This window comes from Euleptes europaea, chromosome 1 (genome assembly GCF_029931775.1).
Source record: "Euleptes europaea isolate rEulEur1 chromosome 1, rEulEur1.hap1, whole genome shotgun sequence".
NCBI classification, from domain to species: domain Eukaryota; kingdom Metazoa; phylum Chordata; class Lepidosauria; order Squamata; family Sphaerodactylidae; genus Euleptes; species Euleptes europaea.
The window spans coordinates 116,809,095-116,832,647 of NC_079312.1; the positions used below are offsets into that span (position 1 = coordinate 116,809,095).

General features: G+C 42.1%; 1 protein-coding gene across 3 annotated transcripts; it reads left to right on the top strand.

Moving 5' to 3' along the window:
- Positions 1-707: 707 nt before the first annotated feature.
- FN3KRP (fructosamine 3 kinase related protein) lies at positions 708-19,746 on the top strand. Of its 3 annotated transcripts, none has more exons than XM_056866937.1 (6): positions 708-856; positions 4,704-4,855; positions 14,292-14,383; positions 15,611-15,693; positions 17,166-17,288; positions 19,388-19,746. In XM_056866937.1, exons 1-6 carry the CDS (start codon positions 716-718, stop codon positions 19,724-19,726), a joined length of 930 nt encoding a protein of 309 aa, XP_056722915.1. In that variant the 5' UTR covers positions 708-715; the 3' UTR covers positions 19,727-19,746. The 3 variants fall into 3 exon arrangements, with proteins under 3 accessions (XP_056722915.1, XP_056722916.1, XP_056722917.1); XM_056866938.1 differs by having other exon boundaries at positions 15,617-15,693; XM_056866939.1 differs by having other exon boundaries at positions 14,292-14,368.
- The last annotated feature ends 3,807 nt before the right edge of the window (positions 19,747-23,553 follow it).

Genomic DNA, 23,553 nt, shown 5'->3' on the forward strand with positions numbered 1-23,553 from the left:
CGTGGCCTTGGTCTTTTCTTTCCTGACGTTTCGCCCGCAGCTGTGGCAGGCGACTTCAGAGGAGTCACACTGAAGGACAGCGTCTCTCTCAGTGTCTCTCACTGTCCTTCAGTGTGACTCCTCTGAAGATGCCTGCCGCAGCTGCGGGCGAAACGTCAGGAAAGAAAATACCAAGGCCACGGTCACCCAGCCCGGATAACCTACAAGAACCAACATATAAGAGCTCCCTTCGTGAATAGGGGAGGGGCTGCGCCACAGTGGCAGAGCATCCGCTCGGCATGCAGAAGGTCCCAGGTTCAATCCCCGGCATTTATTACAAGGCTTCAGCAAATAAGAATGTACGACTGGAGGATCGCGGCGTCAACATGAATGGCGCGAAGGTTGCGGCATGGGAAAGACCCCTGCCCCCACCCCCCACCCCCCACTAAAGCCCGGTCTTCCGCGTTCGAGAATCCCACGGAATGCGTCACACAAGACCGGAGGCGGAGGCTCCCTCACACGCCCAGACCCACCCGCAGCCGCGCTTCCTCCTTTCGGGCGCTCGGCGGAGCCCTCCCCTTCCCATTGGCTGAGAACCCCCCGAGTCGCTCCGAGCCAGGCCGAAGGGGGCGGGGGGATGGCGCCGAGCCGGCCAATCGCGTGGCGCCGCGAGGAGGGCGGGCCGCTGTTTTGAGGGCCCCGCCCAGTGGTTCGCCTGTGCCGCGTCCCCGGAGGGATGGAGGCTCTTCTGCGGCGGGAGCTGGGCACCTCGGCGCTGCGGCCCGCAGGCCACTCGGGGGGCGGCTGCATCAGCCACGGCGAGAGTTTCCACACGGACCAGGGCCGCGTCTATGTGAAAATCAACTCCCGCGCTGAGGTGGAGGTGGTGGTGGTGGGGGCTGGGCAAGGAGCGGGCTGGGCAAAGTCTTGGCGGGGGGCTTGAGGGTTGGGGAGAGCGGGGAAAGGAGGAGGAAAGTGTGGTGTGTTGTGTTGTGGGCGCGCATGTGAGCGTGGTGGGGATGCAGTCAGCCAGAGGTCCGTGGGGGGGGGGGGAATCGAGACCCGAACCGTTATTTCAAGAGAACCGTTTATTCTGGCAGCTGCGACCCAGAGGCCCCGATGGGCAGAAATCTCTGAGTCCCGATCATACCGAGGAAGGGATATTTATCCAAATTCAAGATAGGACAGCCATCAACATTCAGGGCATATCTGGTTGTAATACAGACGGAGAGGCGGCAGTATAGGAACAGTTTCACCCAGGTCCTGTGATGGTTCACTGTAACCCTCCGTGACTCTTGCCCCAGTTACTAGCACACAGACACACAGAGATACCCTGCCCAGCAACAAGCTATTCCCTTGCTGTCCTAATACATTTACAGAAAGGAAAAGAGATTATTACAAATTGCAAAATCAGTGGCTCTTCCATAGTCAGGGGAAGTCTACCTTGCTGTCTCAGTGGAGCTGTTGTGCGTTTATCTGACGCAGGTCGATGCAGGGACGGGGAGAGCTGTTGTAGGTATGTGGGTGGAAACTGGAGAGCTTAGTGGCGGGGTTGACTGCCTTCCCTTGACTGTAATTTGAAGTTTGAGGGCTCTGGTTATGATAGGGGTTAGACCAGGGCTGTGGAACTCATCTGTCATGAGGGCCAGATGTGACAAAAAATGTCACTTCATCCATCCGGGCCATGTGCACCATAAAATTAAATGCCAGGTACTGGAGATACGAACTTTATAGAAGACTCAGGCAAAGCCAATTAAAGTCAATGGTTGGAGGATCGCGGCATAAACATGAATGGCGTGAAGGTTATGGAATGGTTTTTTTTTTTACTTAAATGCAAACAGGGCAGGGGCTGCGGCTCAGAGGTAGAGCATCTGCTTGGCATGCAGAAGGTCCCAGGTTCAATCCCCGGCAGCTCCAGTTAAAGGGACTAGGCCAGTAGGTTATGTGAAAGATCCCTGCCTGTGTCCCTGGAGAGCCGCTGCCGGTCTGAGTAGACAATACTGACTTTGCTGGACCCAGGGTCTGATTCAGTATAAGACAGCTTCATGTGTTCAAATATGCTTAAAACAATAACACTCTTACAGTATTTTCTTTTGTTTAACAGTCTTTGGTCATTGACACCTCAGGACTGGAGGGGTGGCTGCCTTGGCTGGCGAGCCCAAGCGGGCTCATCAGCCCAAATTGGGACTGAGGGGGAGGTAGCGGGCTCACCAGCACAGTTCGGGAATGGGGGTGGCTGCCTCAGCTGGCTTGCAGGCTGCATAAGAGCTCTCTAGGGGCTGCATCTGGCTCCTGAGCCATATGTTTGGCACTCCTGGGTTAGACAATGTCCTCCAGGGCTTAATTTAAGACATGGCTCATCCAAGCAGCACTTTGGCATTGATGAAAACAGTGCTTTTGGTCTCCTGCAGCATCCCTTTATATGACCTTGCTGAGTAATTCCAGTCGGTTTCTACTAATCTGATTTAATTTTCTTCATTTATACCCTGCCTTTGTCCCCAATGAGGACCTAAAGTGGCTTACATCATGCTCTTCTCCTCCATTTTATCCTCACAACGATCCTCTGAGGTAGGTTAGTCTGGGAGTGAGTGTCTCAAGGTCACCCAGCAAGCTGCCATGGTAGAGAGAACCTGGGTCTCCCAGATCCTAGATACCCACTCTAACCAGTACACTGCACCAGCTCACAATAAACTGGATTAGCAGAGACAGCTACAAGAACTATGTGCTACTGTTAGGGCCCTTTGAACTCCTGATTTTTGGAAATAGTCACTCAGTTGATGTCCAGAGGAATAGTGATAAGCAGAGGGCTGAAATTCAGTGTAATAAATGAATGAGCTGACATGTCTTTGCCACACAAAGGCTGCTGTTTTCTATCCTGTTCCGTGTTTGTCTAGATTTGCTGAGAAAGCAGACTTGCCCAGAAAGTGGTTAGAGAAACAATGTGTACATGAATAGAAACTTCTAAAGCAACATTTATATATGTTCTGTTTGGGCTTTATGTTTCATCTGCTTCTCTGCCACTAAAGTTGTTTCTCTAGAATACATCTGGCATATGCTGAGGCTGGAATAGTTTAGTCAGTAAGCAGGTGGTAGCACCTTGGTTTGCCTTTTGCCTTTATATCCTCTGTCCATTCCAGAGCCAATTTAGTATGACAGGACCGATTCCTGTGCTTACCCTTTTAGTATGTACACAGTAAACATGTAATATGTGAGTGAGAAAAAAATATGTTTTGAGAAACTATAAGGGAATTCATATGTGAACAGGGCAGAAACATGAACAACAAATGGCTGCCCTCATTACACCTACTCTGGCCTTTAGTTTCTAGCAGAGTAGAATGTTAGTCCAGAGACCAAACTAAATGTGCAAGCTTTTGAGTTCTCCAGAACTCTTCATCATACCGGAATTTTTTTAAAAATCCTATGATGTTAATGGCTTAATTTCATTACTTGGGATTTAAGAGGGCTGCAGATTTCAGTAGTCATTTCATTGGAGTATTACCGTATATACTCGTGTATAAGCCGAGTTTTTCAGCCCAAAAAAAGGGCTGAAAAAGCCGGCCTCGGCTTATACACGGGTCAATACGGTAGAAGGGAGAAGGAGGGAGGAGGGAGGGGGGAAGGAGGGAGGAGGGAGGAGGGAGGGGGGAAGGAGGGAGGAGGGAACTTACCACCGCTGCCGAGCCACCGCCATTTTCTCCCGCCGGGAGGGGTCTTGGGCAGCCTCTCTGCAGCCGCAGAGAAGCTGCCCTGGCCCCCCCCAGGCCCCCGCCGCCATTTTCTCCCGCTGGGAGGGGTCTTGGGCAGCCTCTCTGCAGTTGCAGAGAAGCTGCCCTGGCCCCCCCAGGCCCCCGCCGCCATTTTCTCCTGCCGGGAGGGGTCTTGGGAAGCCTCTCTGCAGCCGCAGAGAAGCTGCCCTGGCCCCCCCGGCCCCCGCCGCCATTTTCTCCTGCCGGGAGGGGTCTTGGGCAGCCTCTCTGCAGTTGCAGAAAGACTGCCCTGGCCCCCCCCGGCCCCCACCAAATTTTCCCCGCCGGGAGGGGCCCTGGGAGGCCCCTGCCCGTCGCGCCGCTACCGCCCACGCGCCTGGGCGCCTTTCGCTGCCGGCTGGAGGGGCCTCCTGCCAGCCCAGGAAGGATGCGCCGTCGCTTCGCCGCCTCTTCAGGTAAGTAGGGGGTTCAGGGGCTCTTCCCCCTCCCCCCCTTGGATGGCACTGGGGTTGGGGTGGGGCGGGGTGGGGCGGGAGGGCCTGGGAGGCCGGCGGGAGGGCGACCTTGGGCAGGGGCCCTGCTCTCTAAAATGGCGGCCGCCATTTTAGAGCGCAGCATTGCGGGTAAAGGAAATTTCTTATTGCCCCTCGGCTTATATGCGGGTCAATAAGAAATTCCCTTTTCTGGCCTCTAATTTGGGGGGTCGGCTTATACTCGGGTCGGCTTATACCCGAGTATATACGGTAAGTCCATTTGACATAATAGTCCAATCATATAAGATTAGACTACTATGAGTGGTTAACAAAATGTGGTTGGTTATCTTTTCCAATATTGGTACCATTGAATGTCATGATAATGTTCATTTTAACTTGCTTGGATTGTTGTACAGTTAGTACTGGAGAAATGTTATGTCTGGATTTTCTGTCATGTTACTGTTAAAAGACTCTATTGGGGCAGGGGAATGTGGCATTAGTTGTACAAGTGTTTATAAGAGTGTTTTCTTTTTATATCTAATAGGCCAGAAGGATGTTTGATGGAGAAATGGAAAGTTTAACAGCTATCTTGCAAACCCAGACAGTAAAGGTTCCTAAACCTATAAAAGTTATTGATTTGCCAGAGGGAGGGGCTGTTTTTGTGATGGAACATTTGGAGATGAGAAGCTTGAACAGGTAAGTTCTTCAGTTTCTTGCTGTGAATTAGTTTCCTGGTAGAAGGAGGAAATCAGTATTATTCAATATAAGGTGGGTTATACAAATATAACACTGCTTCTGATTTTGTGGCAGTGTTCAGTGGTTTAAAGCAGAGGTGGACAACGTGTAGCTCTTTAAATACTTTTGTGTAGCATACTGGATAGAGCCTAGAAAACCCTAGTTTCAATTTAGAAAGTTAAATTTCTGGTCATCTTTTGAAGTATAGGTACTGTTGGACATTAAATTAATAAATTTTTTATTTTTTCCTCTGCTTGGAGATTTGTACAGTTAATGGTTTACAGATGCGGTGGTGGGAAAAGGTATATGTGTAACTTCTGCCATATAATTGTTAGAAGCCTCTGTCAGGAAAAAGAGTAGCATGTATGGTAGGAGTCCAGAAGTCTTATATTTTGAAGTGTTTATAAGAGCATCTCCCTGTATATGAAGCATGTGGGCCACCACATGCTCTAAAAAGAACCCAGTTCAAGTGGTAATATTAATCTGAGATGGCATTGTAAATTACTGTGCCCTTTATAAAAATTGGAGGAGCTTGATTACAGCTATAAACAACAATGATAATTCAACTTTCTGGCGGACTGTGAATTCTTTAAGTAATGGCTATGCCAGAGTCACCACATGTATCCCGTCTTCGGTCTGGGTAGCTTACTTCAAGAGCCTCTTCTCCTACTCTGTGGAAAACCAGGGTCTTATACCTGTAGCACCTTCTATTTTGTTGAATTCCTGGCCAGATGTGTCTCCTAAGGAAATTAAACCGCTCATTGATCGCCTACACTCAGGTAAAGCCCCAGGTCCTGATCTAATTCCCTACGAACTTTTTAAAGTCAACAGCAAATGGTGGGCCAACATTCTTGCTCCTGTATTCACACAAATTAATGCCTCAGGAGCTATTCCAAAATCTTGGAGACATACTATTATCATCCCAATCTTTAAAAAGGGTCAGCGCTCTGACCCAAGCTGTTATCGTCCAATCAGCCTTTTGTCTTGCTTAGGCAAATTGTATTCCTCCTACTTATTCAAGAGGCTGTTGGACTGGGTTGAGAGTAATGACATCCTTGGCTGGGAACTGATTGGCTTTAGAAGGGGTTGGTCTGTCACGGACCACTGTTTAGTGCTCTCCCATCTAGCCGAGAAATATTCCTCCCCCAGAAATGGCACCCTTTATGCGGGTTTTATGGATCTTAAGGGAGCTTTTGATACCATCCCGAGGGAGAGGCTATGGTTGAAACTATCACATTCTACTATGGATAGGAGGTTACTATGGCTTATTCAGCAATTTCATACCGACCTCACAGCTCAGGTTTGCTGTGGCAACCAAGAAGAACTAACCGAGCCCTTTGAGCTGGTCAAGGGAGTTAGACAAGGTTGCCTCCTTGCTCCTCTCTTGTTTAATCTATACCTGAATGATATGGCAACCAATTTCTCAGAGTTTTGCCACCCCCCAAAGCTTGCAAGTCATCCCACCCCGATTCTACTCTATGCTGACGACGCAGTTCTCCTGTCCCGCACAAGAATTGGTTTGAAAAGATCTTTGCAAACTTGTTCTGAGTACTGCTCTAGGGAAGGTCTTAAAATAAACCATCATAAATCTAAGATTATGATTTTCACTAAGAGAAGAAAAATGCCTCTTTTTCGCTGGGTATTAGATGGCTTTGAGGTTGACCAAGTCAAGGAGTTTGTTTATCTTGGCATTCTGTTTTCCCATAACCTAAATTGGAATGCCCATCAAAAAGCAGTGTCCAACAAAATTAAACCTGGGGTTGGTGCTATTGTCAATTTTTTTCACACCAAAGGTGGCAAATATATTCCAGGGGCTATTCAGGTTTTTAACCTGAAAATTACCTCAATTATCCTCTTTGGTGTTGCCATCTGGATTACAGTCATCAATTAATCTATAGATCGTCCACTACTTCAGTTCTTACGAAAACTCCTAAATGCCCCTCGATGTGTTGCTGGCGTTACTCTTCGTTCCGAGTTTGGCCAAATGTCACTTGAAGCTAGGGCGTGGTTGGCCGCCTTTAAACTACACCTTAAACTGTGCTTTAGCACTGAGGGGTTCCTAGCTTCCCTGAAGCATGACCCTTTTAAATCCTCATGGCAAAAAATCTTAGATGAGAAACTGGCGTTGTTGGGCTTCTCGCAGGATATGTTATCAGATCTTGGGAAAACTGAAGCTTTTGCCAAAATTAAAAAGCGCATTAAAGAGCTCGATTATAACAGCACTACTTTTCGTGCTTGTCGTGTCTGTTCATCCCAGTTCTTCGGAATACCCCCTCCACGTGGTCTTCCTGCCTATACATATTATCTAACAACTCCTCGTCTCTGTAGAGCTTTTTGCTTGGCTAGATTGAATGCTAACCCTTCTATGGTAATGCAGGGCAGAATTCTGAATATACCATACTCAGACAGGATCTGCCCTTGCTCTTCTGGCTCTATTGACTCATTAGCCCATGCCCTTTTGGAATGCCGCTTTTACGAGGAACTTCAATCGCACTATATTTCCCCCCTTTTAATATACAAATCCAATGCCTCTGTGACTGACATAATGCCTTTTTTACTAAGTGATAGGGACCCCAAGGCTACATTGTCAGTGGCAAGATTTGTTTCAGTCCTTATATCCCTCCAACACTAGATATATGCTGCTCGGGAGCGGGCGGGTGGACGGGTGCAGAGCGGGCTGAAGGAGACAGGACAGCAGCGGTGACAGCACGGTGACGGAGGCGGTACCGGCCACCAAAGACTTCAGCTTCAGTTTTTCTTTCTTTGCTTCCCCCCCCCCCGAAGTTCCTCGTCATATATTGGATTTAGCTCCGCGCCCCTATTTGCTTCTTCTTTTTCAACTTCACCAATAAACAATACAGAATACAAGAGGAGATTATAAAATGGTGCTGGCTTCCCTGAGAATTACTTTCGTTTCTTCATGCTGAGAGAGTTATCCAATATAAACGCTTTGCTGCCCTCCAGTGGTTCTCGGATTAATTACAGGAGTTGAACTCTCTTATTTTTTGGCTTTTTCTTTTTTTGTGCAACTTACTGTCCTCCCATCCTCATATTATAACTTGATGTTCTTGTCTGCTATCTCACAGGAGTAATTCAATGATTTTCGCCCTCAATATAACTTTTTAATACTATGGAAAATAATTTTTACAACAACGTTGATTAAGAACTCTGGAACAAACTATTAACTGAACCAAACATATTTTTGAAATTTTGTTTCTTTTGAATATTTTATTTTGGTTCTCTGTTTTTTTATATCTTATTTTTTAAAACTATTTGGCAAACAATTAATTTTATATTTTAAGCCACATTAACTGATTGTAGTGATTGAACTAATAACTGAATTAATTAGTTTACTGATTCTGTCCAATTTGCCATATTGTACTGTGTGGATTGGAGGGTGAAGGGGACAATAATTCTGAGGGGTGAAATTTGAATTGATACTTTTTCAGGTTTTTAATTATTATGAGGAAAAGATTCACAAGCTTTGCACATCGACAATCTCAAAAATTGAAAGGCAAACAACAAAAGAAGTTTTTAGAAGACTTTGAGATTTCTGAAGAAGAAGAACAAGAGGCTGACGTTGCAAAATTCAAGCCTACATCAGAGAACCCTCAGAAAAAAAGTTCGGTTATGGCCAAAGAAAATCAGGAATTTTTTTTGCGAACTCAAGAGATGATATTGGATATGAAAACTTCTTTACAGAAATCCATTCAAGACTCTGAACAGAAGGTGCTTCAAAGTATCGCAAAGGTTGAAGAAAAGCTTGAACTTAACTCCCAAGAAATAGTCAAGATTAAACAAAAGCAAGAAGATATAGAGACCTCAGTTACGCAACATACCACAGAGCTCTCAGAACAATCTAAATTAATCCAAGACCTGTCAATTAAAGCTGATGCACATGAGGTAAAGTTTAGAGACAAAAATATTAAATTCCGTGGGATTCCTGAACAATTTGGAAAAACCAGCTTGGAATCAGATATCAGAACATTTCTTCACGATAATTACGAGTTTGATGACGATGACACTCTGCTGGAATATTGTTATAGAATAAACTCATCTTACGCCACCAGATATAACAAACCAAGGGACATCTTGGTGAGATTTGTTCATAAAAGAACCAGAGATCTGCTGCTTAGGACACAAAGAAATGATCCCTTAGTTTGGGAGGGGAAATCAATTCAGATTTTATCTGACCTTCCGGGAAGTGTTCTTACAAAAAGAAAAGAATACACCGAGTTAAAACAAGAATTGATAAAGAGGCAGATCAGGTTCCGTTGGCTCATTCCATATTCTTTAGATATTTCACTGCCACAAGGGAAAAGAATAATCCCTAATCAACTTCAAGCAGAAGAACTACTTGAGGAACTAAAATCATCAAAAGATTCTGCCCTGGAAGAATTGGAGGACACTCTGGGAACAAGTTCTAGCAGTTCTCAACAATCTCAAAAAGACAAAAAGAAACCACTTGAAAAGCGTGAATTGCGAAAACAAAAGAAGACTACTGAAGGAGATAAACTAGACCAGGCAGCAGCACTGTAGACACAAACGCAATTCCATTATGGCCCACTTACAAATTGTATCATTGAACATTAACGGTCTTAATTCTCCTAACAAAAGAAAGAGAGTTTTCCATAGTTTAAAGAAGCAAAAGAATGATATCATCTGTTTTCAAAAAAAACACATTAAAAAAGAACATGAAAAAATCTTACAGACAAACCATCTTGGAACCCCTTACTTAGCGTCTGCCCAAGTGAAGAAGAGAGGTCTAGCTATTTACATTAATGAAAAAATTTAACTGTCAAGACTCACATAGCAGACCCAGATGGACGCTATCAGATTTTAATTCTCCATGGACCAGACGGAATATGTTTTACGTTGGTTCACATCTATGCCTCAAATGCTGCAAAGGAAAGTTTTTATGAAGCATTGTTCGGGAAGCTTGTAGATTGTCATCAAGGAGAAATCATACTTTTAGGAGACTTTAATGCAGTAACAAATCCAATGATTGACAAATCTCACAATAGTATATCTGGAAGATTACCGAAGAATGTTTTCAAATTCTTGAAAAAATTTAATTTAATTGATGTTTGGAGAACGAAGAACCCAAGAACAAAAGACTTCACATTTTATTCAAATCGTCATAGATCATACTCTAGGATTGATATGTGTTGGATTTCCAGATCCATGATAACAAGTGTGGAAAGGATACAGATTGCATCTAGAATATTATCTGATCACAATCCAATTGAATTGACTGTTCTAAGAGGAAGAACAGGAATTAGGAGATGGCGGATGAATGACCAAATATTGAGAAAAAAACAGATACTTGAGCAATGCAAACATGATGTTAAAGAGTTTTTTACTCTGAACAAGACTCCAGGCATGTCAGACTTTGTCGTTTGGGACGCCAGCAAAGCTTTTATCAGAGGGAAAATGATAGCTTTAAATTCTAAAATCAGAAAAGATAAACAAAATAAACTTAAAGATCTCCAGGACAAATTAAGAACATTGGAAAAAGAAGCGCAAATAAAACCAGATAAATCTACCCTCAGTGATATCAAGATGATTAAACACTCAATCGAGGTAATAGAAACAGAAGAAATTAAAATGAAAGTTAAATATGCTAAGCAAAGACTTTTTGAAAGAGCAAATAAACCCGGTCGATTCTTAGCTAATCAACTTCGTCAACAAGAGAAAAAAAGGAAGATAATCGGTGCTAAAGTTAACGGTACAACCTATAACAAACAAGAAGAAATTGAAAAAATATTTGTTGATTACTATAAGCAATTATAATCAAAGGATGATCTGCAAGAACATGGGTTAACGAGTTATATATCAAATGCACAACTACCCAAGCTATTACCAGAGGAACAAGAGAGTCTTAATCAGAAGATAACAACACAAGAAATAGTTGATGCCATTCACAATTTGAAACCAGACAAGGCACCAGGTCCAGATGGGATCACACCACAATTTTACAAACTCTTTGAACAACAACTAACACCGGTACTACTTTCTCTGTATAATGAGGTAATCGATCAGGGAAAGATTCCACTGTCCTGGCAAGAAGCGCATATATCTTTGATATCAAAAGAAGCTTCCGATCAATATCTCCCCCAAGCATACAGACCAATTTCCTTGTTGAACATTGATTACAAAATTTTTGTTTCTATAATCACTAAAAGATTTCAACATCACATCACCAAACTGGTCCACCCAGACCAAACTGGTTTCATTCCAAAGAGACTTATGAAAGACAATGTACGACTGATCCTCAGCGCAATCAAATATACGAAGTCGAAATCATTAAAAACCGCTATGATTTTTCTAGATGCAGAAAAAGCATTTGACAACGTTTCCTGGCATTTTATTTCAAAAACATTACAACAAATGAACTGCGGAGACACTTTTCTTACTATTTTCAACACACTATATTCGACTCAAAAGGCACGCCTTTTAATAAATGGCTGTCTTTCAACAGAATTCTTACAAAAGGTACAAGGCAAGGTTGCCCACTTTCACCATTTCTTTTTGACCTATCGATGGAGGTTCTTGCAAACTATATAAGAAATGATCCGAAAATTAAAGGCTTCACAGTAGGAAACGAAGAGCATAAAATTAAAAGTTATGCAGATGACGTTGTACTAATTTGTCAAAACCCTGAACAAACTCTTCCACAGGTATATCATCATATAACGGAATTTGCACAGTATTCCGGTTACAAATTGAACAAAACAAAGACAAAAATCTTGACCTTTAACACTACAACTAACGAAGACAATCATATTAAACGAATCACCGGATGTCAAATAACGAAGGATTCAATTAAATACTTGGGTGTTAGAATATCTTCACAAAACAAGACACTTTTAAAGCTGAATTATTTGAAAACTTGGGGAGAAATAGAGAAAGACTTGAATTCATGGTCTAAGATGAATATTTCATGGTTAGGAAGGATTTCGGTGGTGAAGATGAACGTACTTCCGAGATTAAATTTTTTATTTCAATTTCTTCCGATTGAAATACCGGACAAAATAATAGAAAACTGGCAAAAGCAAATTAACCGGTTTGTGTGGAATGCGAAAAAACCGAGAATCAGATTCAAAGTTTTACAAGATGATAAGAAGAGAGGAGGGCTGGCATTACCCAATCTCAAATTATACTACCATGCTGCTTGCTTAACTTGGATTGCAGAATGGATAAAATATCCAAGAAATAGACATCTTATTTTAGAACGAACGGATTTAGGACAAGGATTCCACAAAGTTTTGTGGGACCATACAACGATAATAAAAAAGGATAAAATATCAGAAGACTGCGATATTAAGCAAGCGATATTGAAAGTATGGAAAAAGTACAAAAAAAGGATAAGTCCTCTCCCACCATTTATAATGTCTCCGATTGAAGCCTATCATGACAATGTTAGATTGAAACCGGGTGTCCACTTTACCTACAAAGATATGATAGAACCCACAGGAGAAATTAAGAGTCAAGTTAAACTTCAAGAAAATTTTCAAAAATTGAACTGGCTGACCTACTCTCAACTGACAAAAAGATTGTTTGTATCCTCAGCCATTTCGTGAACTAACAGAATTCGAACAGATAATATCTAAGAATGATTCTCATTTATTAGGAAAAATCTACAAACTCCTTTTGAAATATGATACAGAAGAAGAACAAGTCAAAATTAACATGATAAAGTGGATGCAAAATTTTGGTGAAATGATTAATATGGAATCCTGGGAAAAACTATGTACCTTTGAACTTAAATATACTGTGTCTCAGGAAGTAAAAGAAAATTGGTACAAAACATTTTATAGATGGTACTTGACTCCAAACATGATTTCCCAGATGTCCTCCACTGGGAAAAAAGGTGTCTGCTGGAAATGTCAAGATACAGATGGTTCTTATTTTCATGTCTGGTGGACTTGTCCCAAACTGCAGACGTATTGGAAAAAGATTCACCGGGAACTTCAGACGATAATGAAAACGAAGATAACATTTGACCCTAAATACTATCTTCTTAGTATGGTACCACAAAACATCCCTTTGAAATTTCACAATGTTTTCAAGTACGCTACAACGGCTGCTAGAACGGGTTCTAGCAAGAACTTGGAAACAAATGTACACACCAGAAATAGAGGAATGGAAAGAAAAAATGTTGGACTACGCCACCATGGCCAAATTGACTTTTGTTTTAAATCCAAAGTCCAACGAATCTATAGAACAATTTGATGAAAAATGGGAGTCATTTTACACTTATATGAATTCCAGTAACATAAACTAAGAAGATCAGTATGACCGTTTTTAAAAAAAAAAACCATAAAGGTTTTACTATGTTATATTATATTACATATTATGTTATCTTTTTAAAGGGAAATTGAATGTCAAGTAAACGATTTTAACATTGCAAAATGTATATTTTTGTTTTGACATAGTGCTTTACAAATGATTAATATTTTGAACACGATGAGTTAATTAGTAATGGAAATTGTTATATTATATTGTTGTTTTTCTTTTTTTTTTTAATCCAATGTCTTATCCCTTCCCTATTTTTTTCCTTCTGTATCCCCCAATTATATAAATAAATAAAAAATTTTTTTTAAAAAAAGATCAATTGATCAAGGAGCTTCTAAGGGATAAAAGGAAGGTAAATTACTGTGGTTTTACTGAACATTCTTTGCAAATATAAATACAACTACTCAGTAAACAAATCATAAATCACGAAAAATAAGTTTAGCAAGTCCTTTCATTTGATCTTTATTGTATGTCATTTATGTACCAAGTAGATAATTTTATATATACTTGCTTGTGTATTTAATCTTGCTGTTGTGTGAACTTCAAATGCATGGCTTAAGTTACTGGTGGCCAAGATTTTCTGGTTAGTGGGTCATAAGTCAAGGCCACTATATAAACAAGTGACACTCGAGTCCTTTGCAGTGCTACCCTAAACAGACTTCAGCAGGCTTAGAAAGATGTAACTCTACTTAAGATGGCATTGTTAACCTTTTTTTTCTTTCTCTAGTGTGCTGAGCCAGCAATCAGGCAATAGCATGGTGTTGGAGATGCAGGCAAGAATGTAAGCCTTTTCCATGCCATAGCCAGGCCCAAAGGCTTTTCAGCTCTTGTCCGGGCATGCCCATGCATTTGGTGGCAACAACACTGCAAGCTGGAACTAGTCTGTCAATGTTTTCAGAATGTGGCCTGTGATGGTGGTAGACAGGCACGTAACAGGTTGTCCCCTAACTATGAATGCTTGTTTCAGCATATAACCTTTCTTGTTTTGCCTGTGGGATGAGATGATCTTCATAGAGAATCCTTACATAAAATGAATTCCTGTACAGTTTATTCTCCACACTATAGACTTACAGCTAAACGTAACCATTTGATTTTGTAGGCATGCAGAAAAACTTGGAACACAACTGGCAGATCTTCATCTTCACAACCAAAAACTTGGGGAGAAGTTGAACAAAGGTGCAAGCACCATTGGTAAAATGTGCAGCTTTTTGTGATTTGCTAAATCTAGCTAATTTAAGACTAACTTATAAATTTAGTTGTTAATGTTTCTGTTGCTATAACATCAAAACAAACCCAAAGAGACCATCTATGATGTGAGTAGAAAGATAATTTATTTTTATTTATTTTGTTCAATTTGGACCCTGTCCTTGCCTGGCGAACCGGGCCCAGGATGGCTGACAACATGTAAATACAATGTGCATAAAATTTACAGTCAGAATCATAAAAATCTCATCTGGGAAGCTGAGATGGTTATAGGCAATCGCCAGTCAGCGATGGTCTCATTGGTGTTCCATGACAATGATGGTTGTTCCACAATCGTGGAGCTGCCCGTGAAAAGGCCCTCGCTTGTGTACTAACCAAATGAGCTTTGATTGATGGCACAGTCAGGAGAGCCTCTCACTGTGTTCTTAATTCCCAGGCAGAACCATGGGAGAAGATGGTCCTTCAGATACCCCGGTCCCAAGCCATATAGGGCTTTAAAGGTCAAAACCTTCTTCTTGAATTGGGCTGGGAGCAGATTGGTAGCCAGTGTTATTGCTGTAATATTGAGGTCACATGCTCCTGATAGCTGACCCCACCCAGCAGTCTAGCCACAGTGTTCTGCACTAGCTGCAGCTTCTGAATATTCTTTGTGAATACTACCTACTTGTAATATGGCAAAACAATATATGGAAAAATTTGCTTCTGAATATTCTTCAAGGGTAGCTCCCCTTGTGTGTACTGGTATACCTTTAAAAAGTTGTTTTTGTGTATCCGAACAAAACGGAAGTCCACTGGCACCTTAAAAACTAATAACATTTATTGGAGTACTTCTGTTTTGCTTTGCTACAATAGACTAACATGGCTACCTCACGAATTATTTTGGTGGAGCAGGCCAAGTATCCAGCTGCAGCAACAGTGTGTTTCTGGAAAGGTCACAAACAGGATATGGAGTCTCAGTGCCTTTGTTACAGCTGATTTATTAAAACACAGAGGTCTGTGCTTTGTTTGTTATTTAGCTTTTAAAGATTTGTTGAAGCAAAGACTGGCACGTTTGCCACCTGTACCATGTCCTTCTTAAATAACTGTTTTCATGGTGATTGCAGCTACAAGCGGTTATAATTGATTGAGGTTTAAAATAATAGCAGTGTAAGGCTTCTTATTTTTAGTGTACTGTTGTATTTCGAAGTAATCAATCACTGTTTCTATTTTTGCAAGGTAAAGTTGGAGAACAGACAGATGTTCAGTTTGTAGAAAAGTTTGGGTTCCACACGGTCACTTGTTGTGGTTACCTTCCACAGGTAGGCTCTGTGGGTTTGCTTATTTGCATTAATGACTTTTCTGCATTGGGATACTTGAGTAAATAAGAATCTTGAATTAAAAAATTATAATAATGATTGTTGAAAGAGAATGTAAGGTTTGTGCAGGAATAGTTCTATTGTTTCATTGGGGGAAACAGCACAGCAACTTACATAACTGAGGGTAAAGATTCCAGGGCTAGTATCATGGGTACCGCTGGTAGTCGATTTGGTACTCAGTCTTTGCTCCACAGTGAAAATAACAGCAGATGCCCTTGGAAATGGCTGTGCCCTTCAGTGCTTGGGATATTGCTAGTGTCAGCTGTGTAGCACAGCAGCGTAAGTGTAAGTTAGAACTGCTGGAAGCCAGTGTGGTGTAGTGGTTAAGAGCAGTGGTTTGGAGCGGTTGACTTGAATCTGGAGAACTGGGTTTGATTCCCCACTCCTCCACCTGAAGCCAGCTGGATGACCTTGGACTCTCTTAGAGCTCTCTCAGCTCCACCTACCTCACAGGGTGTCTGTTGTGGGGAGGGGAAGGTGATTAGCTGGCATATAAAAACCAACTCCTCTTCTTCAATGCGACTTTATGCTAGGCTTTTCTGTTCAAAGAGTGTGCCTGGCAAGCCGTATGAAGTTAGCCATCTGATATAGTTAGGCAAACGTTTGGTGCTATGTAATTTGCAACAGTGTAATCTGCTGATTGCCCTAACCTGAATAGCCCAGGATAGCCCAGTCTTGTCAGATCTTGGGAGCTAGGCAGGGTTGGCCCTTGTCAATATTTGGAAGAGCGACCACCAAGGAATACCAGGTTTTTGATGTGGAGGCAGGCAATGGCAAACCACCTCTGAACATCCCTTACCTTGAAAACCCCATGGGGTCACCATAAGTCAGCTGTGACTTGACAGTAAAAAAATAGAATCTGTTGATTTTCAGGAAGAACAGCTGGAAAGGAAAGCAGCAACTGAGGCATGTGTTTGTGTGTATGTGTGCATTCGTGCTGCAGTTTCACATTCCTGTTGAGCCCAATAGAAACCTGAGAGTCAGGAATGCCCTGTCTCTGTTCTATTGTATTTATTCAGAGTATGAGATCTTTAAAAAGTATTTTAAATACCTGTATAATTTTGTACTATGTAAAGTCTCTGAGTTATTCTGACAGTTTGATCTCTTACAACACTTAGAGCACTTCTAGTACCATAGAAATCAGTGTGACTGGATTAGTTTTTAAATACAAGTGACTTACCAAGCAGAGTTATACCCTTGTAAGCCCATTATTTGCTTATTTGTACCCTGCTTTTCTCCCCTGTAGGGACCTAAAGGAACTTTGATGGAATTAGAAGGGTGTAACTATGCTTAGCATTGTACTTTTACTTAATTCATGACCTATTTTTCTGTCTTTTTTTTAAAAAAAAAGTCTATATACTTTAAGGTGCTACTGTCCTGTAGACCAAAATCACAGCTTCTTTTATTTTTGGCAGGTGAATGACTGGCAACAGGACTGGGTGACTTTCTTTGCCAGACAGAGAATTCAGCCTCAGATGGACATGATTGAAAAGAATTCAGGAGACAAGGAGGCAAGGGAGCTTTGGGCACAGCTACAGGTACTGATGATCCAAGGAAGTCTTAGAGGACATTAATTTTTAAAAAATCTGTTTATTTTCACACCTGTGAAAAGTTGCTATTGGGAGGGAAGATGCATGCTCTGTGGGATCCAATGTGTCCTGGCAACTTATTAGATGTGCTGATAGATGACTGGCATGGCTGTCTTTCTGATGTCATCGACAAGATCGCTTTCCGACATCCTCTTAAACCCCCCCCCCCCCGCTACCTTGCCTTGTGGTACACCGTGGAGCTACGGATGAAGAAATGGGAGCTTAGACGACTAGAGCGAGTTTGGCAGTGCACTCATGACAAAGCTACAAGAACATCTTATAGGACATTTATGATATCCTATGAGTTGGCGGTGAAGGCCGCTAAGAAAAAGTACTGTGTGGCCTCTATTGCATCCACCAGCTCACACCCAGCTCAATTGTTTATGGTAATTAGGTCTCTCACTTCCCTCTCAGAGGGATTCCAAAATGCTAGTGATTCAGTAATTAGCTGTGAGGCTTTTGCGAGCTATTTTTCGGATAAAATCTTGATGATCCACCAGGACCTCCCCACCAATGTTGACACAGTAATTGAACTGGAGGCCCCTTGCCAATCTTTGGGTCCTGTGTTGGACCAGTTCAGCCAACTCTCCCGGACCAAGGTTGACAGAATCCTGGCTGCTGTGAAACCACCCACTTGCTTCTTAGACCCGTGGCCATCAGGAGGGGTTAAAGATGTGGGTGATGAGGGGCCCCCGGTTGACATTATCTATCTTAAGTTCGGGGGTCTTGCCAGGGACATTGAAAGAGGCAATGGTAAGACTGCTCTTGAAAAAACATCTCTGGATCCTTCTGATCTGTCCAGCTACCACCCAGTATCAAATCTGCCATTACTGGGTAAGGTAATTGAGAGAGCAGCAGCAGAAAAGCTCCAGGTTTTTCTGGAGGATACATAGGCTCTGGACCATTTCAGTCCAGCTTTCAGCCTGGCTGTGGGATGGAGATGGCGCTGGTGACCCTCACAGATGAGCTCCATAGACTGCTGGATTGTGGTGGTTCAGCGCTTCTGTTATTACTTGATCTTACAGTGGCGTTTAACACGGTTGGCTACGATTTTTAATTCACAACGAGGTTGTGAATTAAATAACAATCTCAACAAAAGAGGGAACATTAAAGGATGGGATATTTTGGCCTCCTCCTTCTTGAGAGCGAAAGGTTGCTAGTACCTCTGTACCATCTCTCCCACCCCTTTAGAATGGGTAAATGTCTTCTTTGGCCTACCCTGCTCTCCACCCCACAAATACCCTCAATTCCCTGGTAACCAGCCTCTGTGCAAAATGTGCACATCTTGTAGAAAGTGCCTTATCTCCGGAGACTTGTAGGGATGAAATCTCTGCCAGTGATCAAATGATGCTGCTGCTCTGTGTCAGTTCTAGGACAGGGTCTTCCCTATGGTCAGTTGGCTGCTATCCTTATGTCTTAATCTGTTTCCCTGCATAATCCATCAGAGGGCCAGCTGCTGTATTGGAGATCTTGTACATCTCAGAGTTTTTACTCATGGGATTTAGGAAGGGCTTTCTTTTCTATTAAGATTAGAAATTGTAATTAAGAAACTGTAATAAAGAATATTTTCCATTTGAGGCCTGATTAAAAATGGGTATCTGAGTGCATGAATGTTTATAATTAAAACAGAACTCCTTTCACTGAAGCTGGGAAAGAGATTGAAACTTTCTATGTGTCATGTGAGAAGGAATGTGTACTTAAAATGTTTTCTTTGCTAGTAGACTCAACATAGAACTGCTTTTTGTGTTGATTTTACAGAAATAAATGTTGATTAGACCGACATTTTTAAGTTTTAGTGCTAGCAAGGTAATTGCAAAGATTGTTACTTAATTTTTGAGTTTTAGGAGGCTTTTGCATGCATCCCTGTGCGTGGCATATAACCTAATCCTATGCAGGTTGGTCTGGCTATGCCCATGAGGTATGCTATGCACATTAGATATGCTATCTCAGCCTTGGATTTGGATCGTTAAATATCTATTGCCTAAAATCAGTTCTAATCCCCTTTTTTCCTTTCAATGAAGTTCAGTAACTCTTGCTTTCTTTTTCAGCTGAAGATACCCAGTTTGTTTGGTGATATGGAGATAGTTCCTTCTCTTCTACATGGGGACCTGTGGGGAGGAAATGTGGCCGAGGATGATTCTGGCCCTGTTATCTTTGATCCTGCATCTTTCTACGGTCACTCTGAGTATGAGTTAGCAATTGCAGGGATGTTTGGTGGCTTCAGTGGTTCTTTTTATTCTGCCTACCACAGTAAAATCCCCAAAACGCCAGGTTTTGAGAAACGGCTCAAGTTGTACCAACTATTCCACTACATGAACCACTGGAATCACTTTGGAGGAGGGTACCGAGGCTCCTCTATAAATATAATGAGAAACCTGGTGAAATGACTTTCTACTGTGGAGTTTTATCCCCCCCGTTCAGAAAAAATATACACTTTCTGCTGTTTCAGCCTCACTGATGCACGTCTGTTACAGTAGATGGTGACCTTGTGCCCTCTTCCCACAGTTAAATTGCCTTTTTGTGTCTCAGGTTTGGTGTTGCACTATTGCAGGTTATCAAAGAACTGACCAAGGAGGTAACCAGATTTGTATGGAAGAGGCTGTTGGGGTGTTGCTGAAAATCTCTTAGCATGCTAGATTGGAGAAAATGTCTCTTGTGTGAGTAGTTTGGAATCTTTGCTACTCAAAACAGCTCCTAAAACAAAGCAGCAAAAGTCCTGGGCGTATAGTCAGGCCACATATTACTAGCTATGTCCTTCACAAGAAATTGACAGTCTCACCGAATGGAAAGATGTCGTTTCCCTCATAATTATACAAGCGATTAACATTTTTGGGCTTAATCTTGTAATCTTGACTGGTTTACTTTCAGTCTTGCACTTCAGTTACAGACACCAAAGGAATGTAGTGGCCCTGTCTTGTTTCATTAGAAAAATGTCCCAGTGGGGTTTACTCCTGAGTAACTGAGTACAGGATTGCAGCCTAAGTACTCAGAAAATATTCTTTTGTATGGTTGTAGAATTTCACTCCTACAACAGTTGGACTAGGTCTGGATCTTTTGCAAGTACCACGCTAGTCCAGTGCATTTATATTTAAGGCTGCAACCAACAGAAAGGTGTGAGGAGATGTTATAAAGACAGACCATTTTCAAGCAAAGTCTAATAAAAATGTAATTTATCCACTCAGAGTGGGCGAGGACCACTTTCAACTGTTGATGGATAGGCAAAGTGGGATTAAACATAAAATCAAGTCTTAAGTGTGGGATGAAACATGATAAGCAGATCCTATTAGAAAATTAGAGATAAAGCTGAACTAACATCTGTATAGAGATGGGCATACAAGATATTAGCCCCTCTAGTGTGTGGAAATCCAGTTTTGGATTTCTGGGACTAGAATGCAATAGCATTTGGGGAAAATGTGCACTAAAAGTCTACGCCATAAATATTTTTGAACACACTTAAAATTATACACTTAAGACTAGCAACTAGAGGAGCAATTTTGTTCTTTCAGGTATTGGTTTCTGGTGATTCTTCATTCCCAAATCACTAGGTAGGTGAAAAGGCATGATTCTTAGAATGCATGCTTATGCAGAATTCAGAATGCTTTTCACTAGTTTTCAGTTAATGTTACACTACAGCATTTCTTGAAAGTTCTGAACGTTGGGAAAGCAGCATGACTTACAAACTAATTTATAAACTTCAGCAGTGTGTTGCTTTTTTCCTCTCCTAATTTCAGTACTAGTAGCACTGGCTGTTAACTGGATTTGTCAGAAAGTTCAGCTCATAAGAGTAGTTTAATCTTCTTGTGCTGTTTAAATAAAACCTTTATCTGATTATCTCTTCTACTTTCTTCACTAGAATTGATTTATTTAATTTATAGCCTGCCTTTCTCACTGAGACTGAAAGTGGATTGCAAATATAAAAACAGTGCAGAAATAAAAATAGTGCAATCAGCATAAAACATCCAATAAACAATACAGTATGACTAGGATTACAAAAGGAGCCCCGTGGCGCAGAGTGTTAAGCTGCAGTACTGCAGTCAAAAGCTCTGCTCACGACCTGAGTTCTATCCCGACGGAAGTTGGTTTCAGGTAGCCGGCTCAAGGTTGACTCAGTCTTCCATCCTTCCGAGGTTGGTGAAATGAGTACCCAGCTTGCTGGGGGTAAAGCACTGGTTCCCAACCGGGGGTCCGTGGACCCCCAGGGGTCCGCGAGAACTAAATCAAGGTCCACGAAACAAAGTTATAAACCCATAATAAATTAATATTTTCAATTTAAAGTCCTCTATTATAAAAAAACATTCAAATATTATTCTAAGTTTAATGTTTAACTAACAGTTGTGATTCAAGTTTATTTTCAAGTTCTCAGAATTTTTTTTTTGAACCTTGGGGTCCCTGCACCGAACAAAAAAGTCCTAGTGGTCCCTGGTCAAAAAAAGGTTGGGAACCACTGGGGTAAAGGGAAGATGACTGGGGAAGGCACTGGCAAACCACCCCGCATACAAAGTCTGCCTTGGAAACGTCGGGATGTGACGTTACCCCATGGGTCAGGAATGACCCGGTGCTTGCACAGGGGACCTTTACCTTTACCTTAGGATTACAAAATTAGAACAATGCAAACAAAAAGTATGATATACAATGCAAACACTGGATTACAAAAATAGAAAACAATGTAGTATGCATACAGTGAACAATATTCCCTTTATAAAAGCACCTTTCTGAAACATTCAATTGTACTACAATCCTATTTTCTTTCATAAGAATACCCTCCTGAACATTTCTGTCTTACACAGAATGATACACAGAAGTGTGGGAGACACATGAAGCTGCCTTATACTGAATCCGGCCATTGGTTCATCAAGGTCTGTGTAGTATACTCAGACTGGCAGCAGCTCTCTAGAGTCTCAAATAGGTGTTTTCCCACCACCTCCTGCTTGATCCTTTTAACTGGAGATACCAGGGATTGAACCTGGGACCTTCTGCGTGCAAACCAGGTTTTCTTCCATGGTCCGTCCCCAAGGACATTCTGTAAGGTAGGATTCTCAACAGAGAATACTCAGGTACAGGCAGCAGTTGATCTTACACATTTGCAGGATGGCACCTTCAGAAGGCTTTATTCAGATAAGCAAAGCTGTCGTGGAGCACAGAAGGAGAGGCAGTCCTGGAGACTTGGGTCCAAAGCCAGAAAGGGCTTTATGGGTTATAACCAGAACCTTCAACTGAGCCCAGTAACTGATAAGTAACCAATTGAGTGACTGCAGAAAAGGTGTAAAATGCTATATCGGGCCATGAGAAGTTCAAATGTTAGTGGTTTAATTTTTTTTTAAGTTATAGCAATAAGAATGACATTTAAATTGATAATTTGAACCCTGGAGCAAATGTGTCATGGGAAAAGACTGGAAAAGTAAAGTGTATCAAGGCTGGATAATCAGAGAAAAGAAACAACCCAGATCAAGTAGCATATAGAAAACATGCAAGTTAAATGTCCATCATTATTCTCAAATGGCAAATTCTGCTCTGAGAAATTTCCCAGTACCCATGCTGACAAACAGTTTCTTCACAATTAGCCTTTCCTCTGAACTACCTATCTCACCCTCAGGCACACCTGCCCTTGCTGTGGGACATTTGTATATGAATTATATGTGTGTGGGAGAGAGTGTGACTGAGTGACTCTGACACAACTGAAAACTTATAGTATTAATTAGAAAGTAGGCCTTGTGTGAGGGTCTCTGTCTTTGTGTCTCTGCTTTCCATCACCTGCGGTGTTATCAGTGAACTCGTAAAAGCAGTTCACACCTTCTGGTCTCAGGCGCCAGGCCTGATGGCCCATGTATCTTCCCCCCCGCTGTTCTTCCTGCCAGTACTCCCTCAGGCCGGTGCGGCCTTGGAAGTGTGATAGCCGCACCAGACTTCCTGGGATCCGTCTGATGTTTTGTATTATGCCAAGCTTGTAACTTCCCATAACAATAAGTGTGAACCCCAGTGCCCCAGTGCCCTGGAGTCAATATATTCTGTAAACCCGTATAGCCCCTCACTTGCAACTTTCTACCTGTGCCTGTCTCATCTCCTGAAGGCTTCAATAAATCTATTGTTTCTGTATCAACGTCTGAGCAACTGATTTGGAGAAGCAAACTCAGAGAGGGGGATCTCTCACATTAAGTTGCAAGTCCTTGCCTCTCGGACTGCAGCTGTACCGCTTTGGACAGAATGCCAGCCGACG